The sequence below is a fragment of the Psittacula echo genome (genome assembly GCF_963264785.1).
Source record: "Psittacula echo genome assembly, chromosome: 1".
Lineage (NCBI taxonomy): Eukaryota > Metazoa > Chordata > Aves > Psittaciformes > Psittacidae > Psittacula > Psittacula echo.
Window position 1 is genome coordinate 32,684,731 of NC_137735.1, and position 19,666 is coordinate 32,704,396.

The 19,666-nt window shown below is 37.8% G+C and overlaps 1 protein-coding gene across 1 annotated transcript in view; it reads left to right on the forward strand.

Moving 5' to 3' along the window:
* ZDHHC2 (zDHHC palmitoyltransferase 2) overlaps positions 1-9,538 on the forward strand; it is a 29,667-nt gene extending 20,129 nt beyond the window's left edge. The window contains exons 7-12 of the mRNA XM_080631999.1: positions 3,173-3,293; positions 4,004-4,136; positions 6,567-6,693; positions 6,869-6,961; positions 8,410-8,519; positions 8,994-9,538. Of these exons, the coding sequence (XP_080488125.1) occupies positions 3,173-3,293; positions 4,004-4,136; positions 6,567-6,693; positions 6,869-6,961; positions 8,410-8,519; positions 8,994-9,034 (625 nt within the window). The 3' untranslated portion in view covers positions 9,035-9,538. The remainder of the gene's footprint in view (positions 1-3,172; positions 3,294-4,003; positions 4,137-6,566; positions 6,694-6,868; positions 6,962-8,409; positions 8,520-8,993) is intronic.
* The last annotated feature ends 10,128 nt before the right edge of the window (positions 9,539-19,666 follow it).

A 19,666-nucleotide genomic window follows, 5' to 3' on the forward strand; every position in this document is an offset into this window, starting at 1 on the left:
CTTCTTAAGAAAAAAAAACAAAACCCAACAAACAAACAAACAACCTCAAAACAAAAACACCCACACAGATAAAACCATTGAATGTTTCCTTTTCTCAGCTTTCTCACTGCTGTCCTGTAGAAAGTTGTAAGAAAAATAACTGTCAGGCTATTCCTGGCAAAGAGTCAGTGAAAAGTCTCAATACTATTATTATTTTTCAGCGTTATACACACTTCTCATAAGATTTATGGTCTGTTTGGGATTTTTTAGTTGTCCTGCTTTAGGATAGTACGTGCAAATGTCCTTCATGTAGACTTCAATTTCAGAATAAAAATCCATTGCATCAAATAACAAATCATAAACTTAGCACTTATGTGTTGTGTGAAGGGGTAGTGAAGTGGTATTTCACTAGGGCATAGACTTCTAGAAAAATAAACTCAATTTTCCTGTCAGTAGCATTTGTTTATTTTGCCTGTTTGCACACTCTTTGTATCCAAACAGTATAAACATATACCCAATTTGAGAGAATATTTACATTGCTCATTGGTTTTAATCTAATAAGCAATGGCTGCAAAAAAAAACCAAACAACCTAGAGGTGGAGAAGGTACTTGAAAGACATGTAAATGCGTCTTGATGGAGAATTGTTCTTTTTTTACTCCAAGTAGCAGAAATGCACTAGAAAAATAGGTATTATCTTGCTTTATTTTTCCTAGTTTGAGTACATGTCCATAGTTCCTTGCTCACCCTGAAAAAAATAACTATGTGGAAGTGACAGAATGTTTGAAATGTTACACAGATGCTGATCAAATCTTGTACTGGGAAATACAGGGCTATTTTTTGCCAACGAAAGTAATAGTTCAGATCAGTATGAGGGGTGGTGTTTAGCCTCCTTGAAAATATCATTAGGTCCTCTTTGCTTTTTGTGTTGGGATTTTTTTGGTGGGAATAAGAAAGAAGGGGGAAGGAACCCAAGCAATGCTTAGGGAGACCACAGAAATATTAGTGGGAATTACTACTGGTTTAATACTCTGCTAAGAGAAGGATTTCTGGAGAGAGGACAGACTCTTGTAAAAATAACCTAGAGAAAGTAAGATGAAGCGTTTGGAAGGCAGAGGTAGTAAGATGGTAGTCATGTCCTAGTCCCAGGTTAGTTGTCTTCTCCTTTTGGGGGGCTTTGTTTTGGATATCACTCCTGCACTAATGGAAGTGCTGTGATAAACAGAAATATTTAATGCTAATTGCCCTCTAACTATTCTAAAAGGTTTAAGTGATGCAGACATAAAAGCATTAGTGATTTCTATGCTAGTACTGAACATAGATGGAGCTGCAGGCAGGAATGCAATGGGTTGAGGTGTCACCAAAAATACAATTTGTATATAAGAACTCTAATACTAATAAGGTGCATTAGGAACACCTTAGGAATAATTTGAAACATCTCTCCTTTGGCTTTTGAGTCATCTGAAAAGAATTTCTCCTTAATTCTGTGATGCTTTTTGTTAATCAAGTTTCCTCACTTTCAGTGTCTTGTAGGTTATTTGTTTGGCATTTTCAGTAAACTTAGTCTTGAGACAGAGAGGGTATCTCTTCTTTTTGTACTTCAAAATTAAGTGTTTTGAATGTTACCTGTAATCTAAATTGTTAACCTGTACTGTTCTTTTACATGAATGTTTTACTGCAATAGCACATCATTATTTAGCCAGTTGTTGGTACATTTATCAGTTTTGCTCTTCCTCAGAAATCATAGACTTCAAATCTAACCACCATTCTTAGGTTTTATTATAGGTTCAAATAGTACAATTACAAAACCTTGGTGTTTACTTTCTCTCCAATCTTCTGATGAACTATTCTGTTCCAGTAAGAACTCCTCAGTCTGCAGCTATTTCAAAATTGAATAGAGTTAAATAATTTATGAAAGTTTATTTTAATGTGTGTACTATATGCAGTAGTACAAAACAACAAGAGAGAAATCTGTCTTTGATTCAAGAAATTTCATCTTTGGAGAATAACATTTCACTTGATGTTTGTTTTCTCAGTAAACAGTGTCATAAAGTAAAAGCTGTCCTAAAGTAAATATCATCAAAGGAAAATAGGGTTATCAGAGAAACCTGGAATCTGAGTTGCTTGCAGTTTATCATGGAATTTCTTATTTTAACATATTTAATGAAAAAGAACACTTCACTGTGGAGAATTATAAATTTACTTTCCAATAAGAATTATGGTGAGCTTAGAAAATATCCTATGGGTCTTTTTAATTAGAGCAATCTGTTGTGAGTCCTTAACTGTAGTTGATACAGATGTTTAGCTATTACTGCATGTTTAAATGGCAATGCTAAATTTAGTTTTTGGCCAAGGTGGCATGTTTTGTAAAAGCAAAGCCAATAACAAACCAAACAACCCCCTTATCCATCCTGAGGGTGGATAACAGTAGTGTACAGTGAAAATTTATTTGGTATTTTGAGACTTTACCCTCCTCTGATTACCATATATTACCTATTCTGCCATCACCATCACTGGCTCCCTAAAGAAGAGAATAACTGGGATAACTTGTCCTGTACTTCTAAAAGCAAAAGTTGAGTCTTACCATGAATTCTTATGTTTTGAGAATTACTTTTCAACATACAAATGCTTTCATGGATGTAGTCTTCTCTTAATTAGCTGATCTTTCTGACAGGAATATCAATTAGTTAAAGAAGGTATATGGATTAAATGAGGCTGCTTTTATTCTCACAAAATTCAGTTGAGATTCAGTTTCTTGGCTTGTAACTGTCCTAGTTACGTGCCTGACAGTAAAACATGGATACTTAAACTTACCTACAAGCTAAAAAATTAACTATAACTGCAGTCACATTTATGTCACATGCTGGGAACAGGTTTCATGCAGTAAGTGAAAATTCAGTTTCAGTAAGCTGTTGAAAATGGTATCACCTGGTAAAGTTTTGGCGTATTTTTTGTAGTAGTTTTTGATTAGAATTACTATACTAATTTGGGAGTTGAAGCTAACTTAGCTTGAGGTACTAGAGATAGGAAGTAAAACTTGATTTACATGCTGTTAATTCCTTTTTTTGAGTTTTTTATTTTTAAATTTTTAAATTGGATGAATGGAGAGAAAATAATCATATTCCATTTTTACATTTTTATTATCACAATATTTATTATCACATCATATTACATTTTTGCATTTTATTATCACAGGGTGAACAACTGTGTAGGATTCTCCAATTACAAATTTTTCCTTCTCTTCTTGGCTTACTCGCTACTGTATTGCCTGTTCATTGCCGCAACGGATTTACAGTATTTTATCAAATTTTGGACAGTAAGTACCATAATCTATGTACTGTCTTAAAGCATGTGAAGTTACCACTGTACAAGAAGTCGAAGATTTCAAGATGTTGTACTACTAGGAGGCACAAAAGTTTATCTAGTAATCATAGCCCACTACTTGTTTATGATAGTTTCTGAATTTTCACTTATTTCTTCCTTATTTTGAAGCTGTGTAGAACAAGTATGCAATTATTTGGAAAACATTTTACAATGGAATTTACATTATAAGTAGGTTTCATTAACTCTGATGCTATGCTGTGCAAAAGTTCCAGAGACATTTTCTAGTATTTTAATTATGATTATCTAGGTTCACAACTTAGGGTATTACCTTCTTAGATTTGCAATATTTATGCTATAAGTTTTCTGAAAAGGTTAATTAAACAAGACAATTGATGTAAAGATAAATTATTCTTCACTGAAAGACACTTCAAAGTTCAGATCCAAATTTCAGATTCTTGTTGTCAGTATTCATACTTTCTCAAGAAAGGGCCTGTTTCTTTAACTTAGATACTGTCCGCAACCTAGTTTCATGGCCATTTGTACTTGGAAGGTGTATAATTCATTTACTCAGACTCTTGTATGTGGTGTGTTTGTGTCTGCACTGAATTTAATTTGGCTGAATAGAAGATTATTAATGATCAAATTAAACAGCTATTTCCCCAGTTCTAACAGCATTTTCTTGTTTGTTTGTTTTATTTGTAGAATGGCCTTCCTGATACTCAAGCCAAGTTCCACATCATGTTTTTATTCTTTGCTGCAGCTATGTTTTCTGTCAGTCTGTCTTCTCTCTTTGGGTATCACTGTTGGCTTGTCAGCAAGAATAAGTCTACATTAGGTAAGTAGATTGAATGCTTCTGTGTTTGACAGCTGAAAATAAATAATAAATGTATATTATGTGTATGGGGGTAATAGAAAAAGCAGACAATCCTATAGAGGTTCCTTTGATCCTGGTTAGAAGTGCCTGAACCAGGCAGTGTCCAGTATTGACTCCCCTGTTCTGGTGCTCCTCAAGAATTCTGTGTCTTCCTCTTGCCCCATGCTGCTAATGAACTTACCTTGTCCCTCCCATTTCCTCTCATGCCCAGTTTGTTAATAGTAACTGAATAAACTAAATAATAATAATAGTAGTAAAATAAATAAATAAAAAGGTTGAGATCACTTTGCAATAAATGCCATCTCACTAAAGCATGCTTATGCAAGTGCTTCTTGTTTGGCATTTCCAGCCCCGCAGAGCAGAGTCGGCTGATGTGATGTCTCAGTCAGGGCAGTGACTCCCATGCTCCGTTCCCACCCTTGCGCCCTGCAGAACCAAGGTTCCTCTGTTCCGTTCAGCTATACTTTTGTTCAGAAGTTCTGAAAAGCATAGTTACTAATTCTAAAACTTTGCCTCTACTGGAGGCAAGGAGAGGGGAAAAAAATCCAGAAGGCAGCTTGATTGTCACCCTAGTGGCATTAGTTTTGATCAACATGAATGAGCAGAAAGAGGCAATGTCAGAAAATGATCTAATATGGAAGAACAGGCTTTGAGAAAGTATTTCTATATTTGATACAGTTGTGTGTCCTGTCTACCACATAATTATAGATGCATTGAAAGGACTTTGTGTTACAAGTTTATTTTGGAAAGCCTCAAAGAAGATAGCCTGTTCCTTTGCTATGGGGCAGTATATATAACTTCATTGAGTATCAGCATTAAAGTGGGATTTCCCACCACTTGAGTGCATGTTTGTCTGGTTACAAATCTTAATAAATGGAGATGCAGAGAATTTGGATGCCTGTTCTACCCTATATCCTGGACTATAATAATACGAATTTGCAATAATGTTCATTAAAGTTTCTAAATCTCTAAATGCTTTTCTGTTGATATAAACTGAATTAGAGTGAGCCAATGAATTGATTTTTTTCTTTTTTTTTTGTCCCCAGTTCTCTTGGGATTTACTAATATATAGGTGATTAATGAAAAGCTTTGGATATATGTATTTGAAAGACAGCTTGCTTACTTCAAGATTTCTCCAGGGTTTGTGGGTTTCTTCAGTATGCTGCAAATAATCTACTTAGAAATTAGTATCGGAAACAAATTGTTCAATCTAGTGATAAGTGGAGAAAAACTTCTACTAATGATGCTTAAATGAACAGAAATAATTAAGCATTGTGTTTATAAACTGGTCTTACCATTTCAGTGCAAAAAAAAAAATTGTTACAGCTGCTTTTAATTCAACATCTCATACTTTCAGAACACATTGAATTCCATGCAGGTAATATATCATGTTTTCTGTACACTGAAGCTACTCAAAAAAATCTGTTTTTCTCTTCTTCCTATTTTACCTTGAGAAATGGCTCAATGTGTGAAACCCTGAACATGCAATAGTTTGGAAATGAAGCCATGGCAGATTTAAGTGTGAGTGTTCTTAAATCCAGGGAGCTGTTTTCGTAGCCTGACATGGGCATCTAAAAGGGTATCTCTATTTTCCCTTCCCCCTTCTTCAAAACATCTTGTAACTCATTAGTTATGTATACTACATGTTGAAGATAATTTCCAGCAGTTCATAGCTAAGGATTTACTGCAGAAGGATGATTTCTGCATGGTTTCAGCATGGTTTGAGCTGTACTGTCAGGACACCAGGACATGGTTTGCCAAATATATATAGCCAGTTAAGGGAATTAAATGGCTATCTGTCACTTGGTGGAAAGTGAATGAGTTTTCTGCTTCAGGCACTTTCCAACACTTGAAGCTATGTTTAGCGCTCGTCTCCAGAAATTTAGGTTGGATGTCTGTGGGGAATAATCTGGGTCTATGAGTAAAATGCTTTCTTTATGTAGCTGTAAAAATACACAACACTTTAATACTCCAGGGTGTGAAAAGCTAGTCTTGCTACTAAAGTAAGTTAAGCTTTTCCTCTTTTTTGGTACTCTTTCTGTCATAAACCCTTCATTTAGGCTTTTCTTTCGTGAACACTGTGGTATAATCACATGCTGCGTTCTTCATATACCACACCTTAAAAGTGAGTTACATGCCCTTCTTTGCCTTGATTAGGGAGGAAGGTAAAGAAGACTTCCATCCTTCCTTGGCTATGGGACTTCCTCTGCACACACAGTGACTGTGGCACTGACTTCGGCTTTCATGTACAGACTAGCTTTCTTAATCATTTGGGCAGTACAGCCTCTCCTCTTGGGTAATGGCATCATCAGTGCAATTGCCTGAATACCAGTGTGAAACTTGAAACATGCTACCCTGCAGGGATTTAATTATTTTTCTTCTTCTTTTAAGAGGTATTCAGAGCTCCCATATTTCGTCACAGAACAGACAAGAATGGCTTTAGCTTGGGCTTCAGCAAAAACCTAAGGCAAGTGTTTGGCGATGAGAAGAAATACTGGTTGCTGCCCATATTTTCAAGGTATGCTCAGTTTTTAGTGCTTCATTTGTTAGAAATGTTGAATAAGAAGGATCCACAGGGTTTAGGGGGGTGGTTGATATTTTGGAATAAGATACAGTAATATTTGCTTCAGAAAAAAGTTCTTTGGAATTTGGGTTGGGTTTGGTACGTGTAATGCTAATTCTGAATTTTTCAGTCTAGGGGATGGTTGCTCTTTCCCAACTTGCCTCGTTAATCAGGATCCTGAGCAAGCTTCCACACCTGGTTGTCTTAATTCAACATCCAAAAAGTAATCTGCTTTTTGTTACTTATTTCAAATAGTTGATAGTCTGTTTTTTACCTCTGCACATATAAACAATAATTTATAAGATACTTAAAAGTGGTAAGCAAGCAAAGATTATCCTATTAATAAATACAAGTCAGATTTTAAACAGCTAAGCTGTAATTCTACTAATCCGCAATTATATTTAAACTCATGGAAATAAGATGTTTTCCCCACCCACCCACCCAATGTGCTTTGTCTCAGTTCAGTGGCATCCCAGGACTTGAGTTTTCCACAGCTGCCTAACATTCTGTTCTGCATACATAGGAGACTGTTGGTCTGCCTGTGATATGGATGCATTATCTTGCAAGCTTTTGGGGAGGCTTGCTGCTTTTTATCTAGTTAAAGAGGTTTCACATAGGGGAATCCCAGGCCTCAGCACTTGGAATCATAGAATCAACTAGGTTGGAAGAGATCTTTAAGGTTATCCAGTCCAACCTTTACCCCAGGATTGCCAAGTCCACCACTAAACCATGTCACTGAGGGCCTCACCTTCACAGTTTCTGAACATTCCAGGAATGGTGATTTCACTGCTTCCCAGGGCAGCCTGTTCCAATGCCTGACTACCCTTTCAGTGAAGGAATTTTTCCTAATATCTAATCTAAATTTCCCCTGGTGAAGCTTGAGACCATTGCTTCCTGTCCTATCACTTGTTGGGAAAATTAATCAGCCACCTCATCACTCCATCTTCCTTTCAAAAACTTGTGCCAAAGCACAAGAGGCTGCCTTTTAAATGTACATATTGTTTCTCCTGATATTAGGACATATTTTCTTAGTTGTCATCCTTCATGGACATGACATCTTTAAAGTGTGAAAAGTACACAGTTGCTTCTTAAACTAAATTAATATAATAGCTTAGTATTTCATATTGTAACTTCTTTGCAACACTTACATAATGGAGAGTGTGGTAAGTAGAGTAGACTTGAATATGTGACTAAGAAACTCTCATGGAATAGTAGAGACAATCTTGTATTTATAAAAGAAATACATTACATTTCAGCTAGCTGTTTATTAATGTTTTAAATCTTACCCCAGTGATACATAGCTTGTATTAAGTAAGAGAATCTGGAGATGTTTTCTCCGTTATTTATCATGTCAGGTTTGTTGTAGTGGGAGAGAATATGGTTAAAGTGCATTTGGAACTGAAGTACATGTACTAATATGTAATAGCTGTCAAGGGAAAAAATTGGAATGTTCCCCTGTTTTGTGCTAGGGTTGCTTTATAGATTGCATCTGTCACACACTTGCATCTGTGACAACTACAGGGTAATGTATGTAGTGATAGAGGTGTTGTGATTCATCAGGAAAGAAGCAAGGTAAGGTAGGTAAAGTACAGATTATGACAGTTTGTAAAGTGTGGTAAGATAATGAAAAATTACTGCAGTTTACTGATGTTCTTTTTATTGGTGTTACAGTGAGAACCATCTGTTTCCTGCAAAGTCGTTGCGTGATTCCCAGAGCCACCTTCTCACAGATACACCATCTTGGTCTGAAACCAGTGCGAAGGCTGAAAAGGGCAAAGTTGGTAAGGAACTGATCTTATGCTGCAGTGGTTTGTTTTGTAGTAAACTACTTTTGGAGGGTACAGTGTAAAACTGACCACAGTTACTTGGTTTGTATTCATGAACCAAAATTCATGAAGCTTATTTTAAATCCATGTTTGTAGGCAGTTTTGTGTAATTGAGCTTCTGTATCCTTCCCAGTTAAACCTGACCAAGAGATACTGAGAACGCTAGTACCATTAGGTGCTAATTATCATTTAGGCTGAGCCTGATAGTTCTTTTGGCAACAAATTGCTTATACTAGAATAGGATAACACCTTGTTGCAATTAGTGAAAAGCTGTGTAATGGACACAGGAGAGGAATAGACTTGGTAATAGTGGAATGACATTCAGATAGCTTGTTAATTAAAGGCTGTATTATTTGTTGAAATAGACACGAGACCTGTTCCTATGGAAATGCCTCCTTTTTTTTTTTTTTTTTTTTTTTGTCTCTAAAGGTATGAGCAATCCTGCATTAACCATGGAAAATGAAACCTAATTTCCCTAAAGAGAAACATTTTGAATATGTAAGGAAAGGTATGTTAATATTCTCTGTACTTAATATGCTTCCATGATACCTTACCACTTGAAGAATGCACAAAAGAAAATTACTAAAACAATTCCTATCTATTTTATTTTCTTAAATTTAATTATTTTTACCATTATTAGTAGCACATGAATTCATAGTTTTAAACTAAATCTCCTATTTCTTGATATGTCATGTTTGCAAAATAGTTTAACCTTTATACCCTTTGCTTTTAGGTAATATTCCAAGTATTATTCCCTTTCTTTAAAAAGATAATGAAATTGTGACTCTTCAAACTGTCCAGCAAATAGTTGTCACTCTGAGTTTGAAAATGAAGTTAGTTCTTAACACTGAACCATAGCTTGGTCTGCTAAAACAGCTAAAGATCTATCAGATGATGAAGGAAAAAAGATTTATTTGAATATGTAAGCTATTACCAGCTTGTTCTTCTGTGCCAAGGACTGAGCAGAATCCTCTTTAATAGCAAAAAAGTGCTGCCTACTGAGGACAAAAGGTGCCCATATGACTTCCTGAGCATTTAGTCACCTGTTGTCAAAAACAGCTAAGATTTTTTTGATTTCTTGCATTGGTATCTTGCAACACAGACTTCAAGTTTGAGAAGCAGTTAATACATTCTGTTATGTACAGGAGAGGAGGAGACCTTAGTAATCGGATTGCAGGGAATGAACACGATCATCATATTCACTTTCATATTTGAAGGTTTCTAGCTCCACCAAAGCATATGGAAATCAACTATTTAATATTTAAAGATGGATAAAGAATTTGACTCCAATCCTAAGAATTTCAGCACACTGAATAATTTACAATTTTCCAACATCAGAGGAGTTGCACCAGCAAGGTCATTTCCATCTCTGCTATTGAAAGCACCTTTTCAGTCATCCTGAAAAAGTGTTTCCAGTGCATATCCTTCATTTGTGTGTGACATGGCTCCTGAACATACTATGTCATAGCTGTCAGGTTGCTCTCAGTCACTCCTGGGGGAAGTGGAAGGCATGGAATGCCATCAGAGAACTGCAGTGATTGTTACTAGATCCATCAGGCATGGTATTGCAATGTCAAGGCAGATGATAAAAATGGTAGGTGTGCAGACAGCAGCAGGTGGCCTGCAGCTTCTACCAAAACAGGTCCCACAAGTTCAGTTGGATTCATCAGAGAAACTGAAAAATTCTTGACCCTTACATTCTGGTTCTATGTTAAGTGGTGAGTGAAGACGCAGATGGTTCCAGATATAGGTACATCTACAGACTTGATGGTGTGAAGTGTTAGTGTTGAAAATGTAGGTGTCAAATAGCAGAGTTAAAGAGACGAGAGAATGAAACAGCCATTTTCTGCAATTTTGACTGCTCTGTGTACATTTTTTAATAGAATCTAAAAATGTCATTTCCAACCTGTTGTTCAAAATGTAAGATGCTATGCCTCTACCAGTTCTTTCAGCAGAATGGCTTCTGGGAAAGAATAAATTACTCAGCTTCAGCTAGTTTAGTATCTTACATATCATCGCTACTCAAGTAAAGCTTTGGAGACAGGTTTTAAAGAACTAGTTTTGTCCGGTTAGAGTTCTGCTTTCTAAAGTCCTGTTAAGTAATAACTTTGAAACGTTCATCTTTCTTTCAAGAATGTGTACATTTTATTGGGACTTTGTTATTCAGATTATTCCAGGTTTCAAACATAGGCTGTGATTGTTCCCAAGATGCTGAAAGTGGCTTTTTAAAGCTGTTTATTTTGATAAACATCTCATGCTCTTTTTGGTTGGTTGTTTTGATTTGTTTTTTCAGTCTGAGAAAGTAACAATTAGGGTTGTGTTTGCAATCTGATTACCTCAGCCCCTAGGTTTTGGGGTGGATTTTTTGTCTGTGATTTTTTTTATTACTTCTTATTGTGAGCATCCATTTTGAAATGCAGCTTTTTAGAGAGACAACCTTCAGAGGAGGTTATGTTCCAAAGAAAAAGAGTAAAGCCACATAAAGAGGGTTCTGGAAGTTAGTTTTGCCTTAGACAGATACATGTACATCTCAAAAGGGCAGTAGCTAAGGACTGATAATTTCTCTGGAATGAGATTAAGTGTCAGTTTGGTTGCACCCTTAGCTCTGTTTGAGGTATTTCTGTGTGGCACTTAAAAGACTTTCTGGAGATGTAAAAAAAAGCTAGATTACTGTATGTATGCGTGTATTTATATATATCTGACATTTAGTTGCTGGAGTGAGAGCCCTGAAAAGTAAAAGTAACTACTTTGCTTTTAACTTCATTACTTTATTGTCAGTATTCGAGTTAAATTTGTTTCTAGGTAGTGAATAGAATAATAAAGATTTTTAAGTAACAACAAACAACAAAACCAAGGAATTTAATCTTTGACATGAAAAATACAGCTCACGATTCCTGTCAGTGTGTTAGTAATTTGAATTTGTGTCCTAACTGAGGATGTGTTGGATGGTTGAATAGGGCTTTGAGCAACCTGGTCTAGTGGAAGGTATCCCTGCCTGTGCCAGGGGGGCTGGAACTGGATGAGCTGTAAGTTCCCTTCCAACCCAAACGATTCCATGATTCTATGTTCAATATCCTGTATTTTGTAATCCTTTATAGTTAATGAGGGGACTAATTATTGAGAGTGCCAGATACAGTTTGCACAAATGTGGTTGATGGAGAATTGTTTTTTGATGATGTTGGTATCTGGAAGTACCGCAACAATAGCTCGCTTCATTTTATAAACTGGTGCCTGCTTGCTGTGTAGTCATTTTTTAATCACTGTCATCCTGAAGTGGATTAATAACATAACTGTGAACAGTCTTAGCAGGTTCCTCTTGAGGGTGGGTTTTTCATGTGGCTGTTGTTCACTTTCTGCTTTGGGTTGATGAGGCTTGTTACAATGTCTTAAAGTGTTCTTCAATTCTAATACTGTATGTTGTGATTAATGTTATGTTCCAGTTCAAGAAAAAGCTGTTGTTGGAAGGAAAATGAATTCTTCCAAGTATCAGCCCTGTTGGTCAGCTGTTCCTGTGTGGATGTGCTCAGAAAACAAACGGACAGACGATTAGCTGTCTCCATGTCACTGCTTGAAACATGAAACTAAACATACTACTACTTCTGAACCATATAAAGAATGTTTCAACTTAAAGTTACTGATTTGGAATGGTTAAGGATGATGAGTATTAGGAAATTTAAAAAACAGAGTCTGAGTTTACAATTGTAAAAATTCTACGGCTGGTTTTACTTCAATATTCAGCACAAGATGTGACCTCCTTACATATCAGTCCATGTTCTTGCCTTGGTTGTGAAAACTCACCTGTTAATTCAAATTGCTGTAAGTAGTTGACTTCCAGATCAAGGTTTTGCACTACCGGTTTTACAGATTTGGAAACGAGCCAGTGTTGATTATGAAGAATTTAGTGGCTTGGTGGACTCTCTTTTTATTTCGAGCATTCAATAAGCAACTTTTGCAGACACGGGGACCCCAGCGAAGTGTGACTATTTATGAAGTATTTTTGGAAGACATTATTGCAAGAGCTCCGTTGTCCCTCAGATCTGAACTATGAATAGCTTGAAAAGTTGTGGAGGGGGGAGAAAGTCCTTTGTTTATTGAGTGCTGCAGTGGGTCACTGGCAAGTGGAGTGATAAAAAGCCTGTGTTCAGATGGGTAATACATAAATGAACATGGCCAGGTGGGGATTTTGATTGGAGTTGCACAAGACAGTGCAAGAAAGAAACTGAGGATTTTATTGTGCCATTTGGAGCCATTAGCGCCTTTGAGAAATGAATGTTGGCACTTAACTTCGATCCAAAAGGCTTTTTACCAACCTATGTTCCTGAGAGCCACTGCCTTTCCAAATCCTCATTTGTTATTAATCAATAGTTGTCTCAGATTTCTTTTTCACTGTTGTGTTTTAAGAAACTGCCTTTCTTACTGCATAACTTAATGAATACCTTGTACAGTCAAGGACATGGTTATAACTTGTGGTATTTGCTTTTACAGGACAGCAGGCATTTGATTGCAATACCAAAAAACCAAGCTGCTGCATGTAGGAAACCCCCTTCAATTGAGTTAGAAGCTAGCAGCTTGCTCAGGATCGGAGTTTACCAGCCAGAGAACAAAAGATGCTTTATCAACTTTCAAAGTTTAGGGAAGTTTCAGCTACACAAATCTAGTTGTCTCGTGCCTTTTGTATACACTACATTTATGGTATCAGTGTTTACATTTAAATGCAAATTGTTACTCTGGAAACAACTTTAGGAGTAACTCGGTAATGCTTTCTAGGTGGCTAGATAAAAGGACTAGTCCAAAAGAAAAAGTGAAAACCTCTCAGACTAAGCTCAGTTCAGTTGAAGCAGAAAGTACGTGTGTTATCAAACCCGAGTCACGTAGCAGGTTGGTTCACAGTGTGAAGATGCCAGTGCGCTTAGAAAACTGGCAGCAGGACTAAGTGACGGATCTCTGAAAGCAAAAATCTTACCATTCACTCTACTACAGGCAGATAACCTTAAGATCTGTCTTTCCTGGGTTTTCAACTTCAGTGACAGCTGTTGGAGCACAAACGTGGCTTTTTTTTCTAATGAGAAATTTGACTTTTTTTTTAATTGAATCTGAGAACTTTACCAGCCTGAAAACATCTGTTTCTTGCCAGAAGTGCCAGATTGTGGATCCCTTGATGTAGAACACCTTTTTTTAAACTAGCATGAAGGTAGCATACAGTTTACATGATGCCTGCAGACATCTAGCAACCAAAAGTTTTTTGCAGCTATTTATTCAGTGTTGTTCTGTCAGCTTACCTTGTATTAGTGTTTGTTTAAAGGCTGACTTGTCAAGGGAATAAGGGGGAGAGGGAAAATATATTTTTTAACACTTTGGTTTCTCTAGCTGTAGAGTCTTGTTTTCTATGCGGTCGGTTAGTCACAGGGTGGTTTGTCATGGAGCATGCATTTGAAAATACTGAGTAAAAAGTTGACATTTGGCTTCAGTGTGACTTGCTCCATATTTTTACATAAAGACAAAGTACAGATTTCTTCCCCAGCAAAGCTCATACTGGTAATGGATCTCTTTGATAGAGGTATCAGCCTCCCTGGCTATGTCCAGGGCTCTGACAGTGGTCAGTAAGGCTGGGGATCAGTGGAAAGGACAGGGGTAAGGGGTCAAGAAATGCCTGGCTTGTCCATGTCTCAGAAGTCACACTTGGAAAGCACAAGAGCCCTAAATAGCCTGCAGCTTTGATTCAGCCAGAGGCTGTCCGTCTGGCAGAAAACTGATGGAGGCATGGGAAGCATAGGCTGATGAGGGAGGAGAAGGGGAAAGAGAAATAGCAGTAGCTCATTTCGATGTTCAGTGGATCTGTGCCAGAGAGCTCTCAGGAAGGGTATGAGCTGTGCCTCTGGGAAGAGTACTGTCACTAGGCTTTGGAGGTTCCTGGCAGTTCTTGTTGTATAAAGTATGAACGAAAGTGAGTAAGCTAATCATGCTCCAAAGTGTTAATTTCTGATATGACTATATTCTTGGCTTTACGCTAATACTTTATATAGCAAAGTGGAAATGGTCTTTTTGACATATCGTCATTGAGCATTGTTGCTGTTACAATGCACATGGTAGAATTTGTGAAAAGGTAATGTTGTTTGTCCACTTAAACTGATTCTCCTGTTCTTTATATTCTTGCTAGGCACTTTACTACAGCCTTTTGTGTAACTTCTGTATTTTTTTTAAAGACTGCTTTTTACCTACTGTACAGTTACTAATCTACTTTTTGCTAAAAGAAAGTAATAGCCCTGATATTTGTCTTGCAGTATGACTGCATGTCAAGCTTCAGTGGAATTTGGATGAGTTCTACACACTCCTCAGATGGGCTTGAGTCTCCCTAATGACAACAGAGCTAAATTTATTTTGTATAGATGTAAACAGTCATGTGAATCATAGCCCCCCACGTGCATAAGAAGTTTCCCTAATTTATAGGTTAGGATAGATCCAGTACACGTCTGCACCAGAGGTGGCTCACACACATTGTGTCAGGAGATGTGCTGGTGATGGAGTGCTCAGTCTTCACAGAGAACTATTTTTATGAAGAAAATGGAACACCTCGGTGTTAAACACAGGTGCTGCTATGCACTTTAATTCTTTAACTTGAGAGAAAAACCATGGTCCAGTTTAAGCTGCAGATTGATAGTTCTTTAGTAGTCTGTAACTATGGGCAGGCAATTAATGAAGCTGCTGATTGTTTTTTACTGTTTGCATACTTAAAATCAGGGGCTTCAAGCAAGACTTGAGAGAGGTTGCAGGAAGTCTGGTTTAGTGCATGGTGTGCTGTAGCTGTTACGATCATTATTTGGACTGAGAGTTCTTGCCCTGGTTCAGTTGACTGGTGTGCTAGAGTATGTGTGGGAGGAGTATATTTCTACGTTAATTCAGTGTATAACTTTGCCACTTGTTAATGTATTGCTCACATAAATAAATGCTTCATGTTCAGCAAGTCACATAACATAGTAGTAATTGACTGTACCCAAACAGCAGAACATCATCGGTATCATTAATGTAGTTGCTGTAGATGTCTTCTCTCATCACTTCACCAACAGTCTTTGACTTTTTCTCTCCTCGTTTCAATTTCTAGATCCAGAGCATCTCACACAGTACCTATACAGGGAAACAGGTTAACAGGAAACCAGATCCTTTTTAGCCTTCCATGGCTTAATGCTGGCTGAGCAGAACATGCTGCACTCCTTTGGATGCTCTTGAAGGTCAAAAAGGTGGAATTTTGGCCCCCAAAAGAGGGGGTTCTAAAGATCTTTTCCAACCTAGTTGCTTTAATGATTCATAGAACTGAGGAGGTGCAAGGAAGTGGAATACGTTACTTACCAGGCTGTCACCCACAGCAGCTTTGCTTCATGAGGGCTCTCCAGTTGCTTGCCAGACTCTTCTGACCGACCTGACTTATTGTTCTTTGCACTTTGCTAAAGCTCTCCCCTGGGGCAGTGGTGTATCTACCTCTGATGCAGGGAGGAATGAGACTGTCCGCTCAGGAATGGTACCTGAGGATGAAAGTGGCTTTCACCTGCTGCAGGTCAGACACAACCTGCTGTATATGCTATGAGCTTTTCCCATTTTTTAATATTTGTATTGAGCCATATAAAGCCATTCTCATCCAAAACAAGACAGCTAAAAAAAGCACATGCTGCTATAGTGCATGGGTGGAGAGGTGTTTCTGTGCCACTTCACTTGCAGCTATTACTAACCTGGTAAAACGAGAAAAGCAGCAGCCTTCTGGTGTGAAACTGGGAACAAGTGGCAGCTGATGTAACCTAAGGAAAGGATCTTCTCCTTCCCATTTGCAGCTTTGCAGTTGTTCCCTTTGCAGATTTCTGATCATCATTCTCACTCTTCCCCTTCCTTTCCATAGAAGTTCAGATTGAAAAGGCTTTCATTTGAAATGTACAATCGTATCACAATCACAGAATACCAGGTTGGAAGAGACCTCAAGGATCATCTGGTCCAACCTAGCTTACCAAAGCATCATCTAGGCTTTATGTCCCAGCACCCTGTCCAGCCAAATCTTAAAGTCTACATCCTCTTTATTCCTCTTCCTCAAAAGGTTTATTTTAGACCAGCACTTCATTTCTCCCAAGTTTTCCTAACAGCACCCATCACTGAAATAAATAGAGTGACTCAGTCATCGTGAAATTCAGTATTTGGGGCAACGATCACATGCTTCATCCTGGATCACTGTAATCTTCTCAAGCAGATGGGCCCAACAGTTTGACTGCAGCATTTGGAAGTGCGTGCTGTGAGCTATGTCCCCTTTCCCACCTCCTGCAAACTCACAGTTTAACGGATTGCCATAACTGGAACAGACCCAGCACTTCCTGACAGTCATCATTTTATGAAGCCATTTTCCTCTTTTTTCCTTCTGAAAAGAGAATTATTCTCCGTTCACTTGGGAAGGAGCCCCAGATAAAAAGATAAATTATAAATAAAGACATTTACAAGCTGTGTGTTACAGCCTGAACAACAGGAACCTATTCCCAGTTACTTATATCAGATTAAACTGGCTAGTAGTTCAAACAGATGCAAGAGAAAATCAGCAGCTTAGTGCGGATATAAGCACTCTAGTGATTAACCTTCATATAAAACACTCCAGAGCATGCAGAGGGACAAGAATGAAGGAAAAGAGGGAGCTTGCAAAGCTCAACTCCTAGGTGATGCAAGGTACGTAAAAGATACTGTCAACTGCAATCATAGCTACGATTTGCTGACCTGTAAGACAGAAAGCACGTTCTCTGTAATGCATATCAGAACTTCAGCTGTTGCCAATTTCTACCTGAAGCACAAAGAAGGGAAGGTTTCCCCTCTCCTCCCTCCGTTTCCTTCCCTTTATCCAATATAGTTGAGGCAGATGTCTCGGGAGCACAGGAAAGGCATACTTGGGCAAGTCAATTCTGCCCCTTAAGCAGAGGCAGAAAAAACTTCTCATCTCTGCTGGCAGAAAAAAGACAAGACAAGCTTCTGCAGAAACCAGATCCTCACAGTTGGCATCAATGCACATCTCATTCCCAACCCAAGACTGCTAAAATAATGCAGGAGAATCGTCCTCGTTTCTTTACCATACCTAGGCAGGTAAGCAGGAAGAAAACACTAAAACTTCAAACATTTCCACAGCCAAACACACCCAGTGTAAGTACGTGTGACTATTTCTTTCAAAGAGTACAGAGCAAAGAAAATCACTATTTCTATGAAAACGCTCAGATTTAGATTTGGCTTTTTATGTATTTATCCTTTTTATAGATAAATATCTCCTTCTTTCAAAGTCTGAACAACTACCCTTTAAAAATAACTTGTCTTGAAAAACAAAATCCAGATAGATAGATTTTAGCTTTCTTAATCTGACCCCAGCATACTGAAGATACTGTCACCTGTCCCTGCTTCCATCTTCAGTACACTTCCTTTCTGAGTTTGTCCATTGATGCAGGCTTCCTGTTACTTTCATTCTATTTCCTGTGTGAGGGAATGAACCATTCTTGAGCTTGGCGTAACCAGTCAGGTACGATTATAGAGAAAGTTCTTGGATGTCAGGTTATAGGTCACTCCCAAATTCATATAGGAAAAAGCCTTAAATACTCTGAATATTTTCTAGACCCATTTTCTTCCATCTCAGAGATCGTTCTTACCTAGTTTCAGTGAGCAAAGGGATTAAATGCTTTTTAAAAAAGTGACAGAGAACATAACATTCCTGGAACACTTATTTGACTCTAGAAGCCAAAAATACAAGTAAATAATAAAAAGAGTAAATATAACAGGCTTTGCTATTGCATTTCTTCTGACAAGCCTATTCAAACAACAGTATGTTAAATGGATTGAGAAGAGCAGAGAGACAAGAGAATTCTCATCTCTGAGCAAAAAGGTGCATGTCTAGACAGCTGGAACTATGCCTGCACATTCGTTTTTGCAAAAGCTATTAAAGCTGCCCACTTTGGAAACAGATTCAGATTTCAGGCTCTGCAGTTCACAAGTAACAGTCCTACGCATAAGAAGAAATTACTTTTTTCATAATCTCTACAATTTACCATTTAAATCACTCCATAATGGAACCCAAATCTAATTTTGCCACAGAAACTGAATAATGCACAGATGTCTCCCCAGCTCTAATCAGCTCCCAGACAGATCACATTGATCAGACTGAGCTCTCACACAGAATAAAGCATAATCTTAATTTCATGCTGACTGGTGGCTTTTGAGAAAAGCTTTTCTTACAGAAAGAAAACTAAACAGGAGAATTGTTGGAAGTCAAACGCCCTATGAGAATTTTAGGCTTGGGCTTAAGCACACTCCGCCTGGTCCTGCAGACAGTGTGCTCATTAGCACTTGGGACACAAGGCACACACCTATCACATATCTCTGGGTTTAGCTTCTTGCAAAAGGAACCCAAGCCGTGACAGGTTCATGATGGGAAGCAAAGAAAAGCACAGCACAGCATGTGGGATGCTCAGCATTCGCTTCAAAAGTGCATCCGAATCCAAACTAAAATTTTTACTGTAGGCACACATTCAGAAGCCTCTACAACTTCCTCTGATCCACAACTAAGAGGTTACTTCAAAACAAAAAGCCATCAAAGTTCTTCAAAGAGTCATTCCTTTCAAAAGTTAACCCCAGTGAGCTGTATCGGCATGCTTCAGACAAAGTTACTAAACTTTAAAGCAAAGGCATCAAACTTCAGGGGTTCTTCATTCCACGTGTATGCAAATGTTCCACGTAACACACAGTAAGAATCCATCCTGGTTTTTCGTTAGATAGTCCCTATCTTATTAAAGCCAAAGGCAACCAAAGTTAAAACTAATCACCGTCATATAATGCATAATGGTATTAAAATTAGTTACTAATGGGATTTGGATGCCTCCACAGTAAATTGTAACCACCACTCTTGCAAGTTACGTCAGCAGGAATGAACTGACTGGAAACACACAAAGAGAATTCTGCACTGGAAGTGGAATTAGTCAGGGAGCAGCGAGTTAGATCATTTTATAAGCACACGGAAGAGAACTATCATGCCTAAATGAACCAGAATGCAGAACCGAACTGACTAAATACACCAGGAAAAAGTTTGCAACAAAACCACCAGTGTG